Here is a 26,120-nt window from a genome sequence, read left to right as displayed (position 1 = left end):
GTGGTTGTGGAAATTCAGTGCCCCCTGTGGGGAGAGACTGGGCATAGTGTCAGCACTAGTAAACTCTCAGTAAATGGTATTTTAAAAACGAACAAGTGACCTGAAAAGTTATTTTCTCTCTAAGAAACAGAAAAGTCGTACATGAAGGGGTTTCTGACACAGATTTTGTTTTTTCCCCTGGCCAGGCCCCCTGGGAGAGGGAGGCTGCCCGGCCCGTGCTGAGCCGCCATGACCTCTGGATTTCTGTTGCAGAGTGCCATGCAGAGGGCCGCGTTCGAGGCTCTCCAGGCGAAGAAAGACCTGATGCTGCGGCAGATCAGGAACCAGGTGAGTGCTAGGGGTCGTGGGCCCCTCCGAGACCCGTACTGTCAGCCTGCAGAGAGTGCAAAGGTAGCTGACAGGGCAGCTGTTAAGGTTTGAATCCTGGCTCCTTCACTCGCCAGCTAAGCACAAGGTGTCCCCTTGGAACCCCCCTTTCCTCCCAGAACCCAGGTCAGGGGCGGTTGGGAGGTGCTCATCAGTGCCCTGCGTTTTCACGATTTCTCACAGTCCCTGGGGCTGAGGAGAAGGGCGGTGCTAACACGCGACCTTGACTGCTGGGCAGCCTCTGTGCTGATCCGCCCCAGGCAGGACTCCCTCGCTGGGAAAAGCAGCCGCCTCACACCCAGCACCCCCATCAGCTCACACTGAGGAACTGGGATGGACTGGATTTCCCACCTGAGTGGGCGGGGAGGTCCTTATGGCAGAGTGGCCTCGGCCTGGAGGATGGGGCTGTGCTCTGCTGACTTGCGGGCCGGCCATGGGCAGCTGCCACCGCTGTGGCCTCCCAGCCGCTCCATCAGTGGGGCTGTGTCTGACTCGCTGGGCTTTGCCGAGGGTGAGCGGGGTCGGCGGGCCGGAGGTAAAGTGAGCTTTCAGGCTTTGGGAACGCTCATCGCATCGTATTCAGCACACTTTGAATTTCACATTTTGCATGGTTTTTTTCCTTTTTATTCTTTCATTTTCTTTTTTGGCCAAAACCAACTTACCTTTTGATTTCCCTCTTTAATGTCAGTTCCACATAGCCGGACATGAAGCTCATTCCTCTGACCGGGGATTGGTGGGGTAATAGGAACTTAAGGACAAGGGTCTCATAAGGACATAGGCACAAGGTAGAGAGGTCCCTGGCTGTGGGGTCTGACCTCTAGGGCTAACAGCCCCCAGTCACACCCTGAGGGCGAACGGTGACCCCCAGACATTCTCACTGTGGGTGGTTTTGACCTACCAGGCCAGCTATTTCTCTTCAGACCCCGAGTGGAGACATCCCAGGGCAAGTGCTCACTCACTTAGGGCTCACTCACTGCTCTGTGTCCTTCAGCAAGTTATTTAACCTCTCTGAGCCTCCGTTTCTTTGTAAAATGGAAGCGATAATACCTCCTAGTAGCCAGGGGAGAGTTGATGAAATAATGCATATAAAGTGCACAGCACAGGCCTCATACACAGAAAGCCTCAATAAATGTCAGCTACTGCTATTATTATTATTATTCAGTCACTTCCGTTACCCTCTGCGACAGCTGTTTAGAGGAAGCAAGAGAGTTGGACCAGTGAGAGGCTCAGTGAGGATTCCATGTCCATTCCTTAGTCTGGCCTGAACCTTGCAGGAAAGCCCCTTCTTCATTCCACAAGCTTTGATCCACCTCCCACTCTGGGACGGGCCCTGTGCTCGGCTCTCCATCAACAGTACTGACCAGGCAAGCATGTCCACACCCCCAGAGCACTCAGTGCCATGAAGTAACTAATTTTTAAACCCCTGCTGATGAGGGTCCCGAAGCACACAGGTCCCTCCATTCCAGAGACCCCAGAAAGGCCAGACCCCACTTGGCCGTCAGAGAGTAGCAGCACAGAACTGAACCATGGTTAATGTGAATAAAAAACACCCTGTCTCGTCTTCTGTTTAGATTAAGTTAATAGAAACTGAGTTATTGCAGCTGACACAGCTGGAGTTAAAGAGGAAATCCCTGGACACAGAGGCACTCCAGGTATGTAGGGCACCCTGGCCTGCCCTGTCCCTCCCCTCCCCTGATGAAATCCCCCCGCTGCCCCCACCGCCTTTCAGCAGCTGTTCTCCAGCAGACAGGGCTGGTCTCCTCTGTGGCTGTGACTGGAGGATGCCCAGGCCCCAGAAGGCTGATGGGAGCACAGTCTGGGGGCCGAGCCCAGTGCAGGCCAAGGTTAGCGGTGGGGTCAGCCTGTTGCTAGGCAGGAGGGTCAGAGGAAGGAGGGTTTCATTGCCAAGGCTCACCCAGGCAACATCTCCATCTCTGCATTTTCTTTGTTTTGGAGCAGGGTTGCTGCTGAGGTCTGTATCTCTTTAAGCCATGCTTTTGGGGTGCTAGTTTCGACTCACGGGCTGACATCCTCTGGGGAAGGAGCTTTCTCCGTGTCCCAAGGCTGTCTGGAGGAGAGGGCCCGGATGCTACTGTGTCACTTCCTGCAGACAGCTTCTCTGTGAGCTCCAGCCTGGGTGTCCTGCTCACAGAGATGTGGGGGCAGCGGGGACGAGCAGACAGCTTTCTGGACTGCAAGTCTGGGCCCTGGGTTTTGTCTCAGCACAGTCTTGCTGAGGGACCTGGGCAGGTAGGGGAGGAGGGGCGGCCCTTTCCCTTCTCTGGCCCTCAGTCTCCCCAGTTGTACACCAGGGGGCTGGGTCAGTGGTGTGTGAGGACATGTGCCCCATGCTGGGCTTTCGGGCAGAGCCTTCTGTCTGTCCCTGTCCCTGTGTCTGTCCTCAGTGGAGAAGTCTTCAGTTGTCTCGTGAGCTTCTCAATGCAGTGAAAGAACGCTAGGGTCTGGCGTCCTGGTCTCGGGTCTGCCATGGATGTGCTGTGTGACCTTAGGCAGGTCACTTCCCCTCCCTGAGCCTCCATTTCTCCCCTCCATGAAATGGAAATAATCTTCCAGGCCCAGCCTGTGTCTTAGGGCCGTCAGAGAGGGCTGAACTAGCAAATGGAAAGCCCTTTGTGAGCCTGGAAGTGGTCTTCAGAGATGAGGGGGTCGGGGTAGCTCTCGGAGAAGATGTGGCCACTGAGCTTGGCGGGTGCCCTTGTCTCCTGCCCGTTAGAGCTTGTGGGGCTCCCACCTCAGGGGCTCCATGGGGTTTCCCAGAGTAAGAGATGGGTGGAACCCAAACACAGTCTGCATGTGCCTCCATCTGTGTAGAGCTTTCCAGACTGGTGTGGGGCTACACACCTACCCTGCCTGCCGTTTGCTTCTGCCCACATGCTCTGTAGTTGGTGAGATGAAGTCAAATACTTGTGCCTTGTCATTTCCTTTGTTTGACGTTTCCTACCGCTCCACCATCGTCAGTCGCTAGATCCCGTGCCTGGCTTTAGCCCCACGGGGAAGGGGGTTGCAGGCTTGGGAGAAAGTGGGAAGGGGATGCCCAGGGAAGAGAGGCCCCTCGGCTCTGTCCCCCAACTCAGCCTGAGACTGTGGGCAGAGCCTTGAATTGAGTCGGGCTGCCATGGTAAGAACCGAGTGCGGGAGGATCCTGCCACCGTGCCACGGGAACATCTGGTGCCGGGGTGCCGTGAGCTTCCAGCAGCACTGGCTGTGGTCTCGTGTTGCAGGAGATGATCTCGGAGCAGCGTTGGGCCCTCAGCAACCTGCTCCAGCAGCTGCTCAAAGAGAAGACGCAGCGAGAGGAGGAGCTCCGGGAAATCCTGGTGCGTTTGGCTTCTGCCTTCAGCATCGCACGTGGGTTTGCTCTCTCTAAACACGCTCCCTTTCTTAGAAACACGTTTATTATTCAAGTGATAGTTGTTCGTCAAAGAAAAATGGAAAGTACAAGGGAAAGGGTCACTTCTGAGAGTTATCTATTGCTAACATTTGGTATGTTCTCCAAACACTGTGATGCGTATTTATAGCTGTACACATATGTGCCTTTAAACAAAGAACAGTGCATACCCCGTTATAACCAGCTCATTTTCATCTGTTCTTCTCATGTCACTAAAGTGTCCCCTACGTTCTTTCCATGGCTGCATATGGATGGCCCATCCTTTAGCCGTTGTTCAGCATTTAGGCTATTTCTGGTTCTTTACCTGTGTAAGGATTGCTCTCTGACTGTCTTTGTAGCTAAGTACTGAGAACAGCCATGAGTATTTCCTCAGGACAATGCTCAAGAGAGGACTTACTGTGTCCAGGGCAGGCCGTTTAATAAGCCTTTAACAGGAGTTGTCCGACTGTCCCTTGTACCCAAATGGGTTTGACTCTGGCACATTATCAGGGTGGCAGAGCCTCATTTAGGGGGGCAGATTGGGGTCATTTCTTCCAGACCCTGGGTGCACCTGAGTGGTAAGGACAGAGGCCAAGCCCACCAGCTGGGGCTGAGAGGACTCAATTGCTCCCGTGTCATTGTTAATGCACCAAACGTCCTCTGAGCTCCACCGTGGGCCGGGCCCTGTGCAGGGTATGGAGGAGAGTGAGACTGGCTCTTCCTGGAGCCCCGCACGAGCCTGGATAGTGTGTTTGTGCTGGTTGGTAGCTGCCTGTTCCTCACGATGCCTCACTGCCGCTGCCCATATGTTGTGTTAACACGTGGACAGTGCCCCTGGCGTTGTGCAGGAGCAGCCATGTGCTGTGGCCCTGTGCTCCTGCCCTCAAGGGGCCTTGGGGGACTCACCATCAGGAGGAGGAGGCACCACCTCAGCAGAACATGACCTCAGGGTCATAGGCGCCAGAAGAGAGGTGTGTCACAGCCCGGGGAGCACCAGGGCCAGAAGAGGGGACCAGCTCGGAAAGGTCTAGGAGGGACCACCAAGGGCAGTCAGGCCCCCAGGGGACTGGGGAGATGCCTCTGTGAAATCCTGCTCCCCAGGCCGGCCCAGTGGTGTGAGTGGTTAAGTGCGCGCGCTCCGCTTCGGCGGCCCAGGGTTCATAGGTTCGGATCCTGGGCGCGCACTGACGCACCACTTGTCAAGCCATGCTGTGGCGGCGTCCCATATAATGTAGAGCAGGATGGGCACGGATGTTAGCTCAGGGCCAATCTTCCTCAGCAAAAATAGGAGGAGTGGTGACAGATGTTAGCTCAGGGCTGATCCTCCTCACAGAAAAAGAAAAAAAAAACCCTGCTCCCCGAGTCACCTCTGGCCCCAGCATGCGGCCGCAGTCCTGGATGGGCCGGCTGGTTGTTCAGAGCTCAGGCTCCAGAGCAAGACAGTGGTGGTCTGGATCCTGGCCCTGACACCGGGCAGGTTACCGATCACTCTGCACCTCAGTTTCCTCCCTTGTGAAGTGAAACCTACGTCACAGAGTTGTGAGGATTAAGGAAACCGGCATCTCGGGTGCACAGCACAGAGTGTGGCACACAGGGCTCTGAAAATGTCAGCCGCCGCAGCCGCTGTGTTGGTGGTGGTGTCGTGAGTCTACTGCTCTGTCCCCGTACCCAGAACAGCGCCTGGCCTGGAACAGCACTCAAGGAACGTTTGCCAAGTGACGGGATGGAGGAGTCAGTCTCGCCAGCATGTTTATAACTCCCCAACCTTGTCAGGACAGGGACACCCGCTCCGGAAGCTGAAGCTGTCCTTAGAATCCTCTTGCCCTCCCGCCTGGCACCCAGAGCCCCAGCCGAGCTCTGTGGGGGAAGGAGACGGCTGTGTGGTGCTTTGCTCTTCCCACAAGCCGATGAGAGGGTGTCCCTCCCGAGGGGTGGTGCACGGAGCGAGGCGCAGGTCCCCCACCAGCTGCGCGGTGTCTCTGAGGTCATTCCCAGCAGTGAACTGGGGATAGATCTGCTTCCTGCCTTTCCCGTGTCAGTAGGTTAAACAGCGAGATAGTAGTCGGTGGGAAAGTTCTTTGTAAAATACCACGTACCATCCACGTGCTGTAGTCACATCGTCACTGTCATCATTGTCCCTATTTAATGGTTTGTACCTAACAGTGTCTGCTTCATTCTTGGCAGATGGAGTTAGAAGCCAAAAGCGAAACTAAGCAGGAAAATTACTGGCTGATTCAGTATCAACGGCTTTTGAACCAGAAACCCTTGTCCCTGAAGCTGCAGGTGAGGACTGGGGCACCCACCCCCGCCGGGGAGCCAGGAGGGCCTCCTTCCAGAGGGCCCTCTCGTGCCTCGGCGATGCCCTGCTGCTTGATCTTTCCAGGTTAATTCCATTCATATTTCTGGTGACTCTAGTGCGCCAGGTCCTGTGCTAGGCCCCGGTGGGGACAGAGATGAGAGAGAGGGAGCTTTCATTCTGGCGAGGGGAAGACAGCTGCTGGTCACCGCTGTGTGGCGTGGAGACCTGTGAGCCCACAGTGGGGCCGAGCCAGCTGGGCACCCAGCGAGACGGGCGACAGCAGCTGTCACGAGCCCTGCTGTGGACAGGACAGATGGGGTCCCTCCCCACCTCCCTCTCACCTTCTCACACACACACACACACACACACACACACACACGCTTTTTTTAAAATAAAAACACAGTTTTTCTGTACAAACTATTTTGGCAGCTTTGTTTTTTCTCCTAACAATAGTGATGGGCAGTTCTCTGGTCCATACGTATAAATCTCCTCGTTGTTTCTAGACAGCTGCATAGTATTTAGTATGTGGATGAACCCTCATTATTTAAAGATTTTATTTATTTATTTTTCCCCCAAAGCCCCAGTAGATAGTTGTATGTCATAGCTGCATGTCCTTCCAGTTGCTGTATGTGGGACGCGGCCTCAGCATGGCCAGAGAAGCGGTGCGTCGGTGCGCGCCCGGGATCCGAACCCGGGCCGCCAGCAGCGGAGCGCGCGCACCCAACCGCCAAGCCACGGGGCCGGCCCCTGAACCCTCATTATTTAGACAGTCTCTCTTCGTGGGGACTTCATTTGCTTATCATTTTCACATTTACAAATAGAGTGGCAGTGAACTTCTCTGTGCATTTGTCTCTATGTGCTTACATATGCATTTTTGTAGGAAAAATTCCATGAATACATTTTACATATTAAGTTATATACATTCAGACCCTTTGTTTGCTGTTGTAAATAATGGCTTCTTGTTTCTCTTCCCGGTCGTGGTGCACTCGGCATTTCTTGTGGGTCTGCCGTGCAGGAAGAAGGCATGGAGCGCCAGCTGGCGGCCCTCCTGGTGGAGCTGTCGGCCGAGCACTACCTGCCCATCTTTGCCCACCACCGCATCTCGCTGGACATGCTGAGCCGGATGAGCCCTGGGGACCTGGCCAAGGTGGGGAGGAAGCAGCAGCCCCTCGGGGGAGGTTAGGGAAGTGGGAAGGGCCACTGGCCCCACCTGGCCAAGGGTTGACTTGCTCTCCATGCAGTTCTTGCTGAGATCTGCCGTTATCAAATGTCCCAGGGCCACCGTGCTTCCAGATGGCCAGAACACCTGCTCCTTCTGTCCCCACCACCTGGGCTTGCCTTGCATGCTGTCTGGCTAAGAAAATCCGGGCATGTGGGTCCTGCCGGCCCAAGACTGCCCCACCCGCTCAGATTGGATCTTCCCTCGGTAGCGCCAAGACAGGTCCTTGGAGGTCATCTGGTCCAGCCCCCACCCCACGGTTTTACAGATACCGTAACGGCTACACTGCCCGAGCATGGTTACGTTCTGGGTACCTTGCACTGATTGAGTTACTCTTCAGACGAGGCTGATAATGATGCTAGCCAACACTTGCCAGTGCCAGGTGCTGTTCTAAGCACTTTCACATCCTAACTCGTTAAATCCTCCTGACAACCTTGGCAGGCAGATGTCCTCGTCGTCCTCATTTTTCAGATGAGGAAACTGAGGCACAGCAAGGTAGTAATTTGCCTGAGGTCACACAGCAGAGCCGGGACCCAAGCCCGGACAGTCTGGTGCCGGAGTCCATGCTGTTTCCCACTCTTCTCTGCTGCCTGTCCCTCCGCAGATGCAGAAACCAAGGCTCAGAGGGCTACACGGGGCTGTGTTGCCAAGCTCAGGAGCTTGTGCTCTAGAGGCTGAGGGACTGTGACTCCGGTGCTGTCACTTCTCAGCAGCTTGACTTTGGTGTGAACCAGCCAACCGTGGGAACTGTGACCGAGGGTCCTGACTCCCCGGCCGTCACGGGGTGACATGAGGTTGTGCAGGTGAAGCTGGCAGCACCGTCCCTGGAGCAGGGGAAGCACCTGCCAAACCGTAGCTGTTTCTAGTGTTGGTGTCCTTTCAGGTCTCAGTCTCTCCCTCTGCCACACTGATTGCTGGGCCCCAGGGTACTAGCCCCAGTCAGCCTCTGTGTTTCCAGCTGAATATGCCAGAAGCCAGGAGTGAGGTGCTGCTGCATAGTGGGCTTCTGCCCAGCCCAGGCCATAATCTGCTCTTCCTTGTTCTGCAGGTGGGCGTCTCAGAGGCTGGCCTGCAGCACGAGATCCTGCGGAGGGTCCAGGAGCTGCCGGACGCAGCCAGGATCCACCCAGGTACTGACACCAGGGCCTCTCCTTAGCAGAGGCCCCAGCCTTACATGTGGACTGGGGTTGGGGGCGGTCATCTCTTACACTTCAGGACGAGTCCTAAGGGCTGGTTCCATCCCCTGCCGGTCCTTAAGTTTCCCTCCTACAAGAATAGGATTTAAAAGTGGGAAAAACAGGCCACAAAAATGGGAAAAAAGGGGAAGCTTCCTTGCAGCAGTGAGGGGCCCTCCTGGCTCCTGTCCCATATCTCTAAATGCACCCTACAGACACTGGGAACCACACACCCAAGATGCTTGAACTAGAGGGAGAAACCAGCCGTACCCGGTGCCCACGACGTGCCCAACACTGTGCCTGGGCAGGCCTGTGATTTGGACATGGATGCTGTTTGTGATGGGTTGTGAAGGGGTAAAGGCAGGTCATAAGGGCACTCTGCCCTGTCCAGAGGCCCAGGAGAAGGTAGATGCTGTGGCTGATGCAGGGGCAGGCATAGGGGTCGGGGGCTCTGGTGTGCTGAGCACTTTACACGGACCACGTCGTGTCAGCTTTGTTTCAACCCCATGAAGTGGGCACTCTTGTTGTCCTCATTTGAGGAATGAGGAAACTGAGGCAGAGAGAGGTCAACTTTTCTCCCGTGACTCCACACAGCTGGCGAATGGCTGAACCACTGGGCTTTACTACCAACCTCGGGAAGAGGCCGAGGGGCCTTGACGAGGGGAGGAAGCCTGGGGCCTGGAGCAAGGACAAAGGAGAGGACAGGCGTGGGCTGCCGGGCTGGGCAAGCCCACAGCACAGCCAGCCTCGGGCAGGCTCTGTTTGGGGCAGAGGCTGAAGGTGGACTTGCCTGGCCGGACCGCAAGGGTGAGGCAGGAGCTCAGGCTGCCCCGCAGAGAGGAGGCCCTGCGTCCCTGGGTGTCAGGGCTGGTGGCAGCGCCGTGACATCTGCAGACTCCAGCTTTCCAGCCAGTTTTACTCCAGGGACACTGACTGAACCTAAAAAATAGTCATTAAACTTCCAGCCCTTTAATATCGAGTAATGTGGAAATTAGGCACCTTCCTCGCCTTCCAGATGTTCCACCCGGCACTGGCCCCTCCCGCTCTCAGACTGGAGGTCAGGAAGAGTTTGGCATCGGGAGTCAGGGTCACGTCGGGCAAATAAACCTCCCTTGGGCGGGTGTCTCTTCACTGTGAGCCCCACCAGTATCCCCAGCAGTGGCTGTCCCCCACCATCCCCAGGTGCCGGGAGCTGCTCCCTGCTCAGAGTTAACCGGCGGCTTCTTCCCTATGCTAGAATGTCCATGCAGGTCCGTGCCCGATGCCTCGGCTGCTTAGGGCTTCTTCCGGATCGTGCCCACCCCGCAGGGAAGGGGGCTGTGGCGGGACGGCTCCTTCTCAGCTCCAGAAGGGACAGGAGATCCTGAGGCATTTTCCTGACAGTTCTCCTATTGCTCCCAGGACTCGATATGTGTTCTGTTAAATATAGAAGGGCCCCTTTACAGTGATGGTTGAGGGCACCATGATACCTTTAGAGGGCCTAGTGTTCCAATAGCTTTTAAAAAAGCTTCAGGTTTTTTCCAGTTATAAAGAATACTACTCATAATTCCAGCCATAGAATAAGTGAAAAATGTGAACCATGATTGGGATGGGGATCAGGGAGGAGAAAGACTCAGAGATGGTGATGGTGCACACTTCACGATAATGAAAGCGACTTTGCATTTTTTATGGGTCCGTTCTGATGTGGTACCCCGGGGCTGGATGCTGGCTCCAGGGCAGAGCGGTGGGCATGCTGGGGGCTCTGCCAGGGGGTCGGGAGGAGCAGCCTCGAGGGCTCTTCACTCTTCTCCCTGCTCCTCTGAGTCGCCTGATGGGCAGTGGCCCATCCTGTCTCCTGGGTGACCGGGTGGAGAAGCTGAGAGCATGGCCCAGTCCACCCCGGAGCCCTTTACCAAGGATTCCTGCACACGGCCCCACCACCAGATGGCCCTGTGGCCCTGGGCAAGTGACTTCCCCTCTCTGAACCTCAGATTTCTCATCTCTGAAAGTGACGAGCCCTACTTGCAGGGTGGCTGTGAAGGATCCTGGGGTTGTTAGGGTGAGAGGCCCTAGTTAACCAGCGCCGTGGCCATCCCTGCCAGCGTCCCCACACTCCCATTTTACAGATAGGGGAATGAGGCTCAGAAAAGAGAAATAAGAGGGTGTGTGGGAAGGCGGGCCCTTCCCTGAACTCTGAGGTCAGAGTGTCTCCCACCCTCCGGCTCACTGTCCACTCGGGGCAGGCAGGGCCAGGGAAGGCCCTGGGGGTTGGGATCGTTGGGGGATGACCCTGGCTCAGCCTATCCCTCTGGTCCCCTGCAGAGCTGCTGAAGCCACCCCAGGGTGAAGTCCTTGGGACCGTGGAGCCCACTGCTCCTGAGGAGCTTCCTGAGCCAGTGAGGCCCTCGGCTCCGCCCGCAGAGCTGGAGGTGCAGACCTCCGAATGTGTTGTGTGCCTGGAACGGGAGGTGAGTCTGGGGCAGCGGACGCAACCCCCATGCCCACCATTCCCCCTCCCACCATTCCCCCTCCCCCCGCGTGCCCCCCACCTGCGACCATCCGGAACCTCTCCAAGCACATGTATTCTTCCTCAACACTCTTCTAGTTATGTAAGTATACTGTGTTCATTAGAAATTTTGGAAAATACAGGAAAGGAAAAGATAGGAAATAAAAATGACCCATGATCCCATGACCCAAATATGAGCGATGCTAACATCAATTTCTGGGTCTTTTTTCAAAAAAGGGTTTTTTCCCCAGCTTAATAAATGCATTAAGGAAAATTTCTCAAGTCATTAAGTATCAATAACACAATTTTCTCTAAAGAGGCTTTTTAAAAACTGTCTTTTTAAAAAATTAGAAGAAAATTAACACTTATTGTAAAAATTAAACAACATAGCATATAAAATAAAAATCCTCCCTTCCCTCCTCCATGCAGTCCTACTTAGAACAGGCAACTGTGTTAGTGGTTTGATTACCCACGGTCTTTACTAGACCCAGGGATGCCATGATATGGAGGGCCTCGGTTATAAATTTAACCAAACCCCTGCTTTTGGGCCCCATAGGTGGCTTCCAGTTTCTTATTATTACCGGCAGTGCTTGCCAAGCAGCCCTGAACAGAGTTTGGAGCACATCCTTGATTATTTCCTTAGGATAAATTCCTAAAGAGGAAACACTGAAGCAAAGTGGAGACACGCTTCCATGGCTTTTGATCCATAATGTCGGAACGGTTCACAGACCGAGGGGCTGGGCAAGTGCACAAAAAACACAGCAATTGAGCACAACCTAGACATCCAGCAGGGCTGGGTCGATAGCTGCAGGCCTGCAGAGGGCGCCCACAGCCGCCACGCAGAGAGAGGGCAGGGAGAGTGTCCAGGATAGGTGGGGGTGTAGATTCCTGTGCTGTCTGAGTGGTGTGTGACGGCCACAGGATCAGACGTTTCAGGTAAAGAGCAGCAGGGGGGCCAGGGAGCCTCTGGTGCCCCATCCCCAGAACCAGGCAGGCCGGGCCCAGACGCCCTCGCTCTCTCCCCGCAGGCCCAGATGATCTTCCTCAGCTGCGGCCACGTCTGCTGCTGCCAGCAGTGCTGCCAGCCGCTGCGCACCTGCCCACTGTGCCGCCAGGAGATCGCCCAGCGCCTCCGCATCTACCACAGCAGCTGAGCGCCAGCCGCCAGCCCAGGCCCAGCCCCACCTCCACCACCTCTGCCCAGGGCTCCAGCTCACCCCCTGCTCTAGCCAGACTAGTACGACCCCCCTCCGTCCTGGCCGCTTTCCCCACAGCCTGGGAGGGCGTCTCCCACCCCAATCTCCAAGCACGCCTGGGCCAGGCGGGGCGGGCAGCGCCCTGACCGATGACGTAGCTGGTCTGCATCCTGTGGAGGAAGAGAGAGGACCCCTTATGGCACGAGGACAGGTTCTGGGGTCTGGAGAGGCAGCTGTGCCACATCGGGGCACAGAACTGAGTGTCCTGACCAGTGTGGCTCTGCCCTCCAAGAGCCTCCATGTCCTCATCAGGGGAGCAACTCGGCCGGTGGTGGGAGTGCAGGAGGGCGCTGGCGAGGGGAGGGGAGGCTATGGGTGGAGTTGGCGTGCGGTATGGCCATAGATCACCACAGGCTGTCCTGGGATTCACCAGCTAGATGTGTTCAGCGCAGGCCTTGTACCACAAGCGACGCCACCCCTGCCTGCCTCCCCCTCTCCTCCCCAGCGCTCTGGGCCCCTCTGCTCTCCAGATCTACACCTCCTCACCCCACACAGCTCACAGGCAGGCAATGAGCTTTGCAGACCCAAAGCAGAACATCAATAAATCCACCCCTAGCCTGCTCCCTTCGAGTCATCACTGGGTCTTGACTTTCAAGCCCATGCGGTTGTGCAGGTTGTTCATTGCACAGTTCTACAAGGAGCCACGTGCCGTGTACTTGCTGTAGAGTTGCAAGTTTATTGTGCATTTTCTGGCTGATAGTTTTGAGCCAAGGGCGGCTTTTTCTCTGGGCCAGAGGTAGGCCTACTTGGGGCGCCAGGGCTCTGCCTCCAGCTGACTCTGACTGAGGCCAGCCTTCCAGACTCTATCTCCGCACCTATTCAAGATGGGACATGATGGGGCCCTGATGTGGGCCAGTGGCACTGAGCACTGAGTGCTCACTTCAGGGGCAGTGCCCTGAGGCGGCTGGATGCAGGGGATAGGCCCTGAGTTGGCAGAAGGAGCCCTGTCTCCCCTGGGCTTCAATTTCCCTACCTCATTCGGACCTTCAGTCCTCTAGGCTGAAACGGGGCGGGAGGAAGATCCTTGTGGTGTGAGTCCTGCTTTCCAGGCAGGAGCTGGGACCTCTTCCCAGAATGTCTTCCCCCTGGGAGCCTCTGATGGTCCCCCTCCCCACATACCCTCCTGGGCTCCACTTGGCCGAGAGGGGAGACTGAGGCCTGAGATGGGCAGAGCCACTTTGCAGAGCACGACATTGTGTAGATCTCCTTGAATCCTCACCAGGCCCTGGGAGAAGGGGCTATTATGATCTCTTTATCAGATGAGGAGCCTGAGGCTGGGTTTAGTGACTTGCCAAGGACAACAGGGAGAGCCCCACAGGCCCTGCTGTTTTCTCACCTGAGTCTTTGTTGACAAGCCCTCGGCCACTGGCCACCATGTACAGGCTGGCACCAGGGAAGCCAGTTTCCCCCAAGGTGATTGGCTGCTATTCCACCCAGGAGGGACATGTTTTTACCCATGGATGGGGCAACCCATCCCTACCAGCTGTGGGGGGTGGGGGGGCTGTCCCCATGCCCCATAACCGCAGCCAAGGTTGCCCACCTTCCTGGGCCTCAGTGTACACGTTGGTGAGATGGTAGTGAGGATGGTCCCCACCTCCTGGAGCTGCCGTGAGGCTCCTGGGCCTGCACGGGAAGTGCACGGCCCACGGCAGGTGCTCAGGAAGTGCTAGCTGTGTGATCAGGAGTCGACGCTGGCGTCACTGTTTGGATCCAGCAAGAGCCCAGGGCCCGCCCTGCTGCGGATGCCCCAGGGCCAAGTGGCCTTAAAGCTGCTGATGTCCCTCTTGGGCTCACCGTTGCCCAGGCTGCCTAAGGAGCACCCTGCACGGATCCAGCTGAGGAAGCCTCCTGAGCCGCCATCAGGCTAGTCACCTACACACTCTGCGTCCCTTCTCTCGGAGCCTGTTTCCTCCTCTGTAAACTGGGATAAGAAGAACTCTGACCTGGCGCCTAGAGGTACTCGGTCAGGCCAGGAGCCCAGAAAGCCAAGGCGAGCGGGCGCTCCTAGACACAGTCTCAGCCCAGGCCTCCCGCTGCCCGCACCACACACAGGCCACTGGCTTTAAATAAAGCATTTATTGATTAGTAGAAGCTTAAACAGTTTGCATAATATTTTCAATACGTTATCTGGAAAGGATGATTGAAAAACCCCAAAAGAAGGCACTAGAAGAGAGCATCTTAAGACGGAATGTGTTGGTAGAAGAGGTGAGGCGTTTTGAGATTAGGGCTGGGGGGACTGGGGAGTCCCTGAGCTCCAGCGACCAGCACACGTCCTGTGGGTCCAAGGCCCTGGCCCCGGGGAAGTGGATCAAGGGGACGGAGGAGGCAGGGCTGGGGGACCCCACTGTGAGGACCCTGGAGTCGGGTTCTACCCTGCCTACCCTCCCCTCAAAGGAGCAGGGGAGGGAGCCTGGCAAGGCCCGGAGGTCCCAGCCCCTGGGGACGGCGGTTGCCAGGCTGGGGCTGCCTCGGCTTGACCCTCACCCCCAGGAGCAGGAGGCTGAGGAAGGAGGACATTTGAAAAGGGGCCTGGAGTTTTCAGAGAGAGGCGACTTGGTGACTCAGAGGAAGCAGGGGCCAAGCCACAGCCCGGCTCCAAATCAGAGTGGCCACCAGCAGTGCCCCGAGGAGCCTCCGCCCCTCAGGAGCCCACCAGCTCCGTCAGTGGACAGCGCGTACCTTGGAGGTGGCCCGCAGAAGACAGAGCCCACACCCACTAAACCCCGCCTCTGAGCAACGTGCCACCCTCCCCCCAGCCCAGCCCAGCCCAGAGTGAGAGCACAAAAGGGGGGACAAGGGGACGGAGGGACCCCCAGAGACTGGATCCCAGCAAGTGGCTGAGACTGGAGGGGTCGGGGGTGGCAAAGGCCTGCTCGGGCTTCCAGCACCCTCCCTCTGCCATCACCTGCCTCGCAGACACTCCCAATGACACCTACTCCTCCTCCCTCGGGACACTTCCTCTCCCCAGACCAGCACATTCCGGGCCTTTCTCATTGCACCCCCAGACCAATAGCCCTATCCCCCCTGTGAGGCACCCCCAGCATGAAGACCCCTCCTCGAACCTCCCGTCACCTGGGGCAAGGAAGGCGAGGCCAGTGCCCTCTCCGAAAGAAAGTGCCCTCTGGGGCCCAGCCCGGAGGGGCGGGGAGGGAGCGGGCTCAGAGGTGGGCCTCAGCGCTCCCTCTTCCCAGTTCCAATGAGCCCCTTGTGGCGAGGGGAGGATGCACGGTCTCTGAGTCACAGCAAACAATGCCTTTACCTCCCTCTTTCCAAGGATGGCAAGACCCACAAGGGAAAGAGGCCACAGAGGAAGGGCAGGAAGAGAAGACCCAGGGACCCAGGGGCTAGCAGACGTTCCCCAGCCCCTCAGCTGTGCCCAGCCCCCAGCACCAGGAGGAAAGCCGAGATCATCCCACAGAAGAGCAAACGGAGCAACAAAGTGTGACGGAGCCCAGTAAAGTGACTGAGGTGGGCCCGTCGCTGCCCAGCCCTGGAGGTGCCGTACCAGCCCTGCCCGCCTCCACTAGAAGGCACAGGTCTGGTGCTCCCTGCCCAGAGCAGAGCCTGCAGTGCCCCGTAGGCAGGGGCCCTGTGCCATGTCCAACAGAGACTCGGGGGTGAACAGCCTAGAACTCAGTCTGCACCCCTGCACTGTCCTCAGTGGTGGTGTGGATGGGGGGGCGGCCCCCAGGGCTGGACACCTGCTCCCCGGTCTCCTGGTCGCTGGGCTTGGGAGGCTCGAGGTCCACAGCCTTTCCAGGTGGGAGCTGCCGGAGCGGCGAGGCAGGTGGCGAGGAGGCCTCAGGGGCTGCCACGGGCTGGGGGCTCTCCGGCTGGGGGCTCTCTAGCGTGGGGGCCCCATTGAGCAGGGGGCCGGCCGGCGCGGGGCTCTCGGCCCGCACATCCTGGGCCAGCAGGCCACGGAGCTCAGTGACACTGTCCGGGGACGCAGGTGATGGCTCAGGGCCAGCCTCGAAGGGCAGCCCTGCCTCCTCGTCCTGGACCACAGACACCACCTGCTTGCCGCGCCGTCGCTTCTCTGAGAGAGTGGCTACCTCCGGGACGCTGGGGCTGCCACCGTCCCCACCGCTGCCACCGTACTCCTCCCCCCAGTCGATGGGCGCGCCCTCGGCCAGGAGGTGCAGGTTGGGGTCGCTGTTGTGCATGACCACGCTGTCCCGGTACAGGTTGTGCTTCCTCTGCACGGCGGCCTCCTTCACGGCTGCGGGGCCGAAAGTGAGGTCAGGACGTTCACCACGGGAACATGGCCGTCAGCACGCCCTACACCGTGCCCAGTGTGACCCGCAGCATCCCCCAGAGGCCTCTCCACAGCCTGAGTGGGTGTCGTGATGGGGACATGACTTACTCCAGGCCTTGCTGCCGGGAAGGAGGAGCTGTGACCCGAACCCCGAGCCCAAGCTAGAAACCACCGTGTGTGTCACTCTGTTACTCATCCAACACTCCCCACAATGCCAACGACCCACAAAGAAACTAAGGCCCAGAGATGCGATGTTACCTTCCTGGGCCACACGTGGGCCTAGGTTTCATGCTTTTCTTTGCAGCTGAGCTGCCCCACCAGGAAACCCTCTGGGAGGCCCCCTCCATCCCCTCCTGGCAGTAAGAATCCCAAGGGCAGTGCAGCACTGGGGTTGGGGGCAGCTGGCCCTCCCGGGTGGTGGGGCCACACGTACCCTGCAGGATGTCCTTCATGACCGTCTGCAGCACCACCTCCTCGTACGTGTTCTCCACCAGGATGAACCTGGCAAAGTCCTCAAAGATCAGCTCCTGGAACCGGGGCAGCTCCTGGGGGGCAGGGCGGGCGCAGGGGCAGAGAGAGGGACAGTCAGGGTCTCGAGTCCCATCTGGCCAGCTAGGCAGGCCTCCGCGGGCTCTCAGGGAGCAGAGGGCCGAGGCCCAAGGGGCTGGAGTGGTGGGGTGAGCAGGGGCAGGGGTGCTCACCGACTTGCAGGTGGGGGCCAGCTTCCTGAGCAGGAACGGGATGGTGATCTGCAGCAGGGCCTCCCGAAAGAAGCGCTTCCGCACGGTGCTGCTGTCGTAGTCGTATTTCTGCGGGAGCGCGGCCGGGTCAGCGGGCCCCACTGGCCCTCCGCCCTGAGCCTCAGTGTCCTCACCTGCACAAGGGGTCGGAGGCGCCTCCCGTAGGGGCAGCAACCCTGGTGCCAGCCCAGGACTAGGCTCAGGGCTCGGCCACACTTAGGAGAGGGCCGGGCCGGGCGGGCGCTCACCTTCAGCACCCGCTCCAGGATCCGCTGGATGGACTTGCACAGCTCCTCTTTGGTGGGCCCCTTCCCCAGCTCCTGGTGCAGGAGGGTCTCAAAGGTGTACACAGCGTTGTCCATTTGCTGCGGGGCAACCAAGGCACTTGAAGGCCCAGAGTGACCCCAGCCCTTCGGGCTAGCCTCTGAGGGGCTCCTCAACCAGCCGCCCCAGGCCTGCCTGGGAGGCGTGGGGGCACCTGTGTGCTCATTCACCTGTTCACTCACCCACATCTTTACTGAGTGCCTACTGTGTGCTGGCACAGTGCTGGCTACCAGGGCCAGTCCCTGACTCAAGGAAACAGGAAACAGAGGTCCTGGGCCCTGCAGGAAGGGGTTTGGGGAGCAAGGAGGGCTTCCCGGAGGAAGGGAACTCTAAGCCAAGACCTGAAAAGTGAGTCCGGATTAGCCAGGTGAACAGAGGGACAGGTGTTCCAAGAAGATGGGAGAGCAGCACAGCATGTGTGGAGGGCGGGGCCCAGTTAAGAGTGAGGCTGGCATGGGGGAGACAGGGACCTGCGAAGGCAGGTATGGAGTGAGCATGGGTGCGGGGTGAGCTGGGGCAGCAGCCTCAGGCTCACCTCACGCATGTGGATCTGGGCTCGCTGCTTGAACACAGACGTGCTGGAGACGTCGAAACGCTGCTGCAGCCCATCGAGCCGCAGCGGCTCCATCTTCTCGTAGCAGCTCTGCATCTTGAGGGGGTGGTACGCCAGCTGGGACAGCTTCTCCATGTACTGCAGGGAGGCAGGGATGCCTGAGCTGAGCTGGGGCCGCCTGAGGGGTGAGGCAGCCTCCACAGACCCATGCCTTGCGTGGGCCCTCAGAGAGCAGGCCCTAGAGCTGGCACCAGCGCCAGGGAAGGACACCTAGGTGTGGTGCCCACAAGGGCAAGCCCTGAAGGGCCCGGGACAGGAAGGGTGAGGATCTGAAGTCAGGAGGAGCATGGTCCAGCAGCACAATGCCGTGGAGAGAGGCCAGCCTGGGTGCTGGAAGAAGGGTTCTCGGGCCCTTCTGCGGCACTGGGTGACCTTGGGCAAGTCGCTCACCCTCTCTGAGCCTCGGTTTCCTCAGCCTCAAAATCAAGAGATAGTATTTCATGATCCCTAAGGTCCTTTCTGGTTCTCAAATTCTATGATTATTATCTGCAGACTCCTCAATTTGTGGTGTGGTAGAGGTAGCTAAGATTACAAGATCAGTTCTCTCTGCACCTGACAACAATGTGGGGCTCCAGGCAGCCGAGTACCCCAATATGGGGTCTGTGAAAGGGCAGTGACCCCGAGAACCAGCTAACTGAGGAGCAGTGGGAGAGACGGGCTGTCTCCATGTGTGGGGTACATGAAGTGGCATCTATGTATTTAATTCTACCTTGATAATTACGTTACTCATATCTGAAGCTTGCCTTTCTTTCCATCTTTTCCTCCTTCCCTCCCTCTCTCTCTCTTAAGTTCTTTGCCATTTAACAACCCAGTTGGGGGCTGGCCCAGTGGTGCAGCGGTTAAGTTCACGTGTTCCGCTTCAGCGGCCCAGGGTTCGCCGGTTTGGATCCTGAGCGCAGACCTACTCACCACTCATCAAGCCATGCTCTGGCGGTGTCCCATATAGAAGAGCTACAACTCTACAACTATGACACACAACTATGTACTGGGGCTTTGGGGAGAAAAAAGAAAAAAAAAAAATAATAACCACTTTGCTTACAAAGGCCGGTGGCGGGGGGTTAAGGTCCCCCTCCTTCCTAACTACTGGCCCCCAACAGGACAGCCCATAGCTCTGGCCTCCCGTGCTCGGCCCTCGGTCTCCAGCAGAATCTCTGTTTACAGGTTACGCCCAGGAGGGGAGTGGCCCGCTCCGGATCACAGTGAGGGCCTGATGGGGCAGACCAGACCCAAACCCAAGAGCCGCTCCCCTCCCCGGGGGCTGGGTCGCCTCACCTCGCCCAGCTTATCGATGCCGCCCTCGTTGATGACATTCAGGTTCATGTCGGTGACCTCCTTGAAGAAGACGTCCCGCACCTCGGTGAAGCCCTGGCTGGTGGGCACCATCAGGGCCTCCAGGATGGACGGGATATAGGGCTGCACGTGGTTCCGGACACACACCTCCGCCTTGGGGAGGATGAAGGCTGCGCCCAGAGGGAGCTGTTAGCTCACACCTCCCCCGGAGCAACTCCCGGTCCTTCCAGAACCCCAGGCTCGAGGCAGGCTGTTGCATTATTTTTTACAGAAAACCACTGGTGACAACATTAGCAAACTGGATGATTCTAGAGAAACAGTTGCCAAAGATAATAAATCCATGCAGCAAACATAGCGGTACTCTGAGATCGGACCCTGATATTTTTGAAATTACAATGGCAAGAAACTAAGGGGAATGCTAGTCTAAAGGTCTGTCAGTTTTTCTACTTAGCTAGAGGTAGAGAAAAACTCATCTTTGGGGGTCTTGCTCCTTTGTTTAAAAAAAAAAAAAGCACTTCAGTAGATTTGATGAGCCTCTGGGTTTTGCAAACACAGAGACCGATCCTGCTCTGGAACGGTGGAGCCCGGCTTAGCGTCCTACGTAAAGGCTGCTTCCCCGTGGGCAGGGACCATCTCCGGGACATTCTGACCAAGGCATTTGTACCCAGGGAGTCTTTTAATGTCCCTCTCTCTCCTCTGCCCAGCTAATGTTGTTTATTCCAGGAAATAAATGCCAACTCTGGGCGTCCTAGCTAGCTCATAGTGAATACAGCGGGGAGAGAATAACCCTCGGGCAGCTGACAACCACTAAAACCACACACAGCCAGTGTGTTACAGGTGACAAGGGAGCGAAAGGATCCCATCTGGCTGAGAACAGAAAAGAGCGTAAACTGACCCAGAAAAGCCAGACTTGCCGAGAAAGCGATCATCACCAAATTAAGCTGACATCTGCTCAACAACACGTGAAAATCTGTGATTGACCAAAGATGAGAAGAAGGCCTGAACCTCCTGGACAGAAATTTAGATCTTTAAGATCTAGGTTTACAGAAATAACAGCCCCAAAACAACTCACAGGAGTTGGAAGAGAACAATGCTCAGATTTGACTTTGATCTTTTGAAACAATCAATGAATCAAGTCATTGCTGTGAAATGTACACGAATCCATGAAATAGACAGGAGGTCGGCCCTGGCCCAGGAGGGCCCGAGGTCCCAGCGTGTCTGCCTGGCAATGACAAGCACGGCGGGCGGCCTGCCTACCTCGGATCTTGCTGGCCAGGTGCTCCTTGGAGGTGATGATCTGGTCCATGTCGGTGCGGATGGCGGCCTCCATGGCCGGCCGGGCCAGCTGTAGCTTGGACAGCACGGCCTCAAGGCGTGCCTTGGCCTGCTCGTACACCATGCGGTACACGGCGTCCGAGATCTGCGGGCAGAGCCGCGGCGTCAGCGCCAGGCTGAGGGGGCCAGACAGCTGCAAGCCCCCCGCCCCTGCTCCCGGGCCCAGGCCGGCCCACCTGGATCCACTGCCGCTGTCGCTCCTGCGGTTTCCCCTTCAGCCGTGGGGCGAGCTCCGCCTTCAGCTCAGGGCCCAGCTCCTCCATCACCAGGTTTGTCAGGATCTACGACCGGGAGGCACAAGCCAGGCAGCGCTTGGACCATGTCCAGCTGATACGTTTCTCTCCGTGTTCCGGCAAGTCCAGCCACTCAAGCTCCCACCTCCTCGGGGGTTGGCCCTTTGCTCCACATCTCCACTGAGCTTCTCTCCTGAGTATCATTCCCACAGGTCCCAGCTTATCTGCTGGGGTGTCCTGCAGGATCCTCAGGCTCAGGGGTCCCACCTCAGGGCCTTTGCACGTGCTGCCTTCCTGTCTGGAATACCACACCCCCTTCCCTCTTGCCTAAGCATGGAAGTGTTTGTGTGTGTGTAAAATGTGTGTTTCTCCTGCTGCACAGAGAGCCCGCTGAGGCCCAGGGCTACATCCCTCTTGTTCACAGTGGCACCCTGGCACCTGGTCCAGGGTAAGTGTTCAGTAAATGACTGAGCAGAGTAACAAGTACCTCAACCTGCATGACCCACTCAGCCTCCACCTGTTTGAATCTGAGCTTGTCATCTCCGCCCAAACCTACAGTGCCCCAGAGCCCTGTCGGTGTCCAGCCCCACCCTCTGGACCCAGGGTGACTTCCACAGTCTCCCCACCAGCCCTCCCAGCCTCACCTGCACCTCATTCCCACACAGCATCTCCCAGGTGCCGTACAGCTCCTTCGACTGGCGGTACATGCGGATGGCGTCCGTGAATGCAGGGCCCTCCACCTTGGAGTCCTCGGGGATCCCTACTCAGGAGAGGGAGGGAGTGAGGAGGTCGGCAGGACGGCCCAGCAGCCTCCACCAAGACCAACTGACTGCCGGCCAAACCCCACCCCCCCGAACCCCACCTGCGACCCCCACAGCCCCTGTAGTAACTGTGGCAGGAGTAGATGCAGTGACCGTCACAGCGATGATAACCCACCACCAACAGCAGCGAGGCAATCCTCCTTATCGTCTCAAATCCTCCCACCCACCCCAAGACATGGGCACTGTCATTAACCCGACTTCACAGACGAAAAAACAAACAGGCTCCAAGGTCAGGCCACTGCCAAGGGTCCAAGGGCGGCGAGTGGCAGGGCCACGACTAGAGGCCACCCCGCCCCGACAGGAGAGGCCGCCCAGCACAGCGGAGAGGGCGCCCTCGTTCCGGTCCTGCTCCCTCCCCTTACTGTCTGCATCCGGGGCCTGCACACTTTCCCTGCCAAGGGCCAGACAGTAAACATTTGCAGTTCTGCATGCCAGACGATCTCTGTTGCGACCACTCAACTCTGCCACTGCAGCGTGAAAGTGGCCACAGCCAATCTGTGAACAAACGAGCCGGCAAAACTTCATTTACAGAAATAGGCAATGGGCCGAAGGTGGCCCAGGGGCCAGAGTTTGCCAAGCTTTGTTCCAGATCACTGAACCCGAAAGGGCTTCGGTTTCCTCTTCTGAACAGCGGGAACAATGACCTGGCCTGGCCTCACACCCACTGTGAGGCACCGGGGGCCAGAGAGTGGGGACGGCCTGTGCATCGTGAAGTCCAGGGGCCTCAGCGCAGGCCCCGGGGCGGTACTGCATTGTTCTTCTTTTTTTTTTGTGAGGAAGATCAGCCCTGAGCTAACATCAATGCCAATCCTCTTCCTTTATTCCCCTTTTGCTCCCCAAAGCCCCAGTAGATAGTTGTATGTCATAGTTGCACATCCTTCTAGTTGCTGTATGTGGGACGCGGCCTCATCATGGCCGGAGAAGCGGTGCATCAGTGCACACCCGGGATCCGAACCCGGGCCACCCGTAGCGGAGCACGCGCACTTAACCGCTAAGCCACGGGGCCGGCCCTGCATCATTCTTTATTAGTAACTGCGCAGTGAACGGCTCTTGCTGCCCGGGGGCAGGCCCTGGGTCTGCCTTGTTCACCCCTGTGTGTCCAGGTCTGGCTAGAAAATACCATTTCTCTATTTTTGTTATTGCCGTGGGTGTTGGTGGCAGTGGCCCAGATGAGTTTGCCCACTTCCCCCGTGCTGGCAAGGTGGCTGGATGAGCAAGGCGTGGCCCTCCAGAATGGGTGCTGCGGGGACAAGCTGCAGGAAGTTGCAACATCCGACTTGGGGAAGAACGTGGTTCAACACCTCGGAGCCAGGCAGCAGGCGGCTCCGCTGGCCGCGAGCCTCCGACCGCTGTGTCCCCGGAGCCGAGGGAAGGGGAAACAGCAGCCTTGCCTCCAAAACCCCAGCTCCCACTGCGATGACTACGGGCTGAGTCACCCCCACAGAGAAAAAGCCCCTCTCTGGCGAGGGGAGGAACCCCCCCACATCCGGCTGACGGCGGGAATCACTGCCTGTCTGAGCTAGACGGGAGGTCAGCGGGGGGAAGCGGGCCCCGTCCCCATCCCCCCAGTGGCGGCTCCCTGGACTGGATGGGGACATTAGGGGGGGTCTCGTCCCTGTTGTTTCAGGACCTGAGATCAGGCAGGAGTGACTGGAGCAGAGCAGGGGTGTTCCAGCCGGGGCGCCTCGCAGAGGCCCTGGGGTGGGCGCTGCCCACCTGGGCCAGGGGAGGAAGGGGCACAGGTTCCCAGAGACCAGGTTTAGCCTGGAAAATCCGGGCGGTGCATTCTATGCAGCCTTTCTCGCATCAGGGCGTCTACATGCTACAGGCCACGAGTCAGGTGTGCAGGGCGGGGGCCGCTTTCCAGGTGTCTCCCCCACCCCCCAAATTCAAATGCTGAATTCCTAACCCCCAGTACCTCAGAATGTGACTGTGACTTAAAGAGGTGATTAAGTAAAGATGAGAGGGTTAGGCTGGGCCCTATCCAACATGACCGATGTCCTTATAAGAAAAGGACAGCTGGACACAGAAAACGTGCACACAGAGGGAGGACCGTGTGCCGACACAGGGAGGACCAAGTGCAGACACGGGGGAGACGGCCATCTGCGAGTCATGGAGAGAGGCCTCAGAAGAAATCAAACCTGCCGACACCTTGATCCTGGACTTCCAGCCTCCAGAACTGTGAGAAAATGAATTTCTGTTGTTTAAGCCCCCCAGTCTGCGGTACTTTGTTATGGCAGCCGAGCCAGCTAAGACATCAGCCCTGGGCTGAGACCTCGAAAAACTTCCCTTCTCTAATCCTCAAAACAGCCCTGTGAGGGACGGCTGTTCTCAGCCCCACTTCTCCCGATGAGGAGACAGGCTCAGAGAGGCAATGTTATTGGCATGAGGACACACAGCTAGGGAATGGCAGCACCATGGCTCAGATCAGGACTAGCTGCCTCCAGCCAGACCTGGAGACTTCCTGCCTGTGGGGTCCTCAGGGTCAGGCTGAGAAAGGAAACTGCATTCCTCAGTCCCGGGGGCAGGCAGAGGGGGACCACGGTCAGACAGGAAGAGGCCTTGACCTCGGCACCCCAGGCCCACCCCAGGGCTCAGCTCAGTGCCCCAGCTGCCTCTTGCCACCCCCAGCTGCTCCAGGAATGCAGGATGTGAGGGGGGCCCTGGGACGAGCTGGCGTCCACCCAGCTTGGCCTCCTTCCCCGCCCACCCCCCACTTCCTGGCAGTCCCCGGAGTGAGCAACTCCAGGCTCCAGAAATCCCAGGCCCTGCCTCCAAGGACACAGAGAACTTTCCCACAGTCCTCAAGGGGGAGGAAGGCTCATCCACAACCAGCCTTGTCAGCTCTGGAACACCTTCCCGCCTGAGGGCGCCCCTCTCCCCCTGCCTCCCCGCCAGCTCTCCCTGGCCCCCCTCCTGCCCACAGCACCCCACACCCAAGGGCGCCCCCTCCACCTCCCAGCTGAGCGCCCACTATGTGCCAGGCACGGGGCCAAGAGCACAACCGGAACCCGCTCATTTACTCCCCCCAATAATCCCGCCAGGTTGGAGCTCGTCATCATCGCACTGTGCTCACGGGGAAGCGAACGGCGGGCTCTTCTCCACCTTGTTCTGTCCCCACCCCCACCTGGCCTGGGGTCACCCTGCCAGGTCAGCCATTAGCCTTGGAAACCTGGAGAGGGTGGAGCAGGGCCAGGGACGGGGGAGGGAGGGAAGGAAGAGGGAGAAGGAGGGAGGGTGCCCGCGGCCAGGCAGCCAGAGCCCAGATCATCTCCGCCCAGTCCTGGCCCCACAGCCCACGGGGACCTGGGAACAGGAGGCCCTTTGTGGGCAGCAGGGCTGCGCCCAGGTGGCAGGGGCTGGCCTGACTGAAGACCTGGTCCCTCCCACCTGGCAGATTCCAGATGGGGCAGAGGCGGCTCTGGGGAGCTGAGAGGCGGGTGGGGTGAGCCAAGTCACCGCGGCAGCCCGGCCTCCCGGTGTGGGTGCCCACACCGTCCATCCACCGCGGTGTGGAGCTGTGCCCAAGGCCGGGAGGGTGGGGTGGGGGCGGGGGCAACAGCCTCCTTCTGCCGCATGGAGGCCAGGTCACCAGGATGGAAGTTCAGGATCCAGGACAAGGCAGAAAGACCCTCAGGGCCTCACCCTCCCCTCGGGAGACAATCATAAGCCTTTTTGATCAAACTCCTTAAAGCCCTACAAGGCCCACCTGACCTGACCCCAGTGCCCCCTCCAGCCCCCTTTCAGGTCAGCCCTTCCCCACTTCACGGCCTCGACACTGCTCTGGCCTCTGGGCCTCCCTTCAAGCTTGTTCCTTCCTGTCTGGAGCACTCCTTCCTCTACTGGAGGACTACTCATCCTTCAGGTCTCAGCTGAACCATCGCCTCCTCAAGGGAGCCGCCCTGATTGACCCCTCCTCATACACAGGATCAGCACCCCCCAGTACACACCCCCCCATGGCTCCCAGGGTGTCTCCTGCCCAGCACCCAGCGCAGCTGCAACTCATCACCCGCTGGTGTCCTCATCTGTTTAACATCTGTCTCCCCCGCCCCAGACTGCCGGCAGCATGGGGACAGGGACCATGTCTTGCTCCCTTGTTGCATCCTCAGTGCCCAGACACTAAAAATGTTTGTTGAACGAATGATTGAGCTGGAAGAGACCTCATAACTTTACAGATGAGAACACGGAGGCCCTGAGGGAGGAAGTGAACTCCCAGAATCCCAGGAAAGAAATGATATAATTAAAAAAAAAATCTTTACCAGTGGATTCTCACTGGGAATCCTCACAAACCTCTAAGACCCAGGAGGCATCATTATCC

At 58.1% G+C, this 26,120-nt stretch overlaps 2 protein-coding genes across 16 annotated transcripts in view; one reads left to right on the top strand and one right to left on the bottom strand.

The window, feature by feature from the left end:
- Positions 1–14,237, top strand: part of LRSAM1 (leucine rich repeat and sterile alpha motif containing 1) — a 41,369-nt gene extending 27,132 nt beyond the window's left edge. For all 15 annotated transcript variants that reach the window (XM_087419043.1, XM_087419038.1, XM_087419040.1 and 12 more), the window contains 8 exons: positions 253–327; positions 1,938–2,018; positions 3,609–3,704; positions 5,939–6,037; positions 7,069–7,200; positions 8,321–8,402; positions 10,749–10,894; positions 11,961–14,237. In XM_087419043.1, coding sequence (XP_087275169.1) covers positions 253–327; positions 1,938–2,018; positions 3,609–3,704; positions 5,939–6,037; positions 7,069–7,200; positions 8,321–8,402; positions 10,749–10,894; positions 11,961–12,086 — 837 coding nt within the window. In that variant the 3' untranslated portion in view covers positions 12,087–14,237. The remainder of the gene's footprint in view (positions 1–252; positions 328–1,937; positions 2,019–3,608; positions 3,705–5,938; positions 6,038–7,068; positions 7,201–8,320; positions 8,403–10,748; positions 10,895–11,960) is intronic.
- A 12-nt stretch (positions 14,238–14,249) lies between these two features.
- The window catches only part of NIBAN2 (niban apoptosis regulator 2), a 52,243-nt gene continuing 40,372 nt past the window's right edge, over positions 14,250–26,120 (bottom strand). The window contains exons 6-14 of the mRNA XM_087419050.1: positions 21,626–21,741; positions 20,925–21,029; positions 20,671–20,833; positions 19,396–19,583; positions 18,046–18,201; positions 17,435–17,551; positions 17,148–17,255; positions 16,880–16,991; positions 14,250–16,410 (exon numbers count right to left, since the gene is read on the bottom strand). Of these exons, the coding sequence (XP_087275176.1) occupies positions 15,815–16,410; positions 16,880–16,991; positions 17,148–17,255; positions 17,435–17,551; positions 18,046–18,201; positions 19,396–19,583; positions 20,671–20,833; positions 20,925–21,029; positions 21,626–21,741 (1,661 nt within the window). The 3' untranslated portion in view covers positions 14,250–15,814. The remainder of the gene's footprint in view (positions 16,411–16,879; positions 16,992–17,147; positions 17,256–17,434; positions 17,552–18,045; positions 18,202–19,395; positions 19,584–20,670; positions 20,834–20,924; positions 21,030–21,625; positions 21,742–26,120) is intronic.

This window comes from Ceratotherium simum, chromosome 29 (genome assembly GCF_057802395.1).
Source record: "Ceratotherium simum simum isolate JZ-2026a chromosome 29, ASM5780239v1, whole genome shotgun sequence".
Classification (NCBI taxonomy): Eukaryota; Metazoa; Chordata; class Mammalia; order Perissodactyla; family Rhinocerotidae; genus Ceratotherium; species Ceratotherium simum.
Note: the sequence above shows the minus strand (reverse complement) of the source record. Positions and strands in the feature narration are given on the sequence as shown.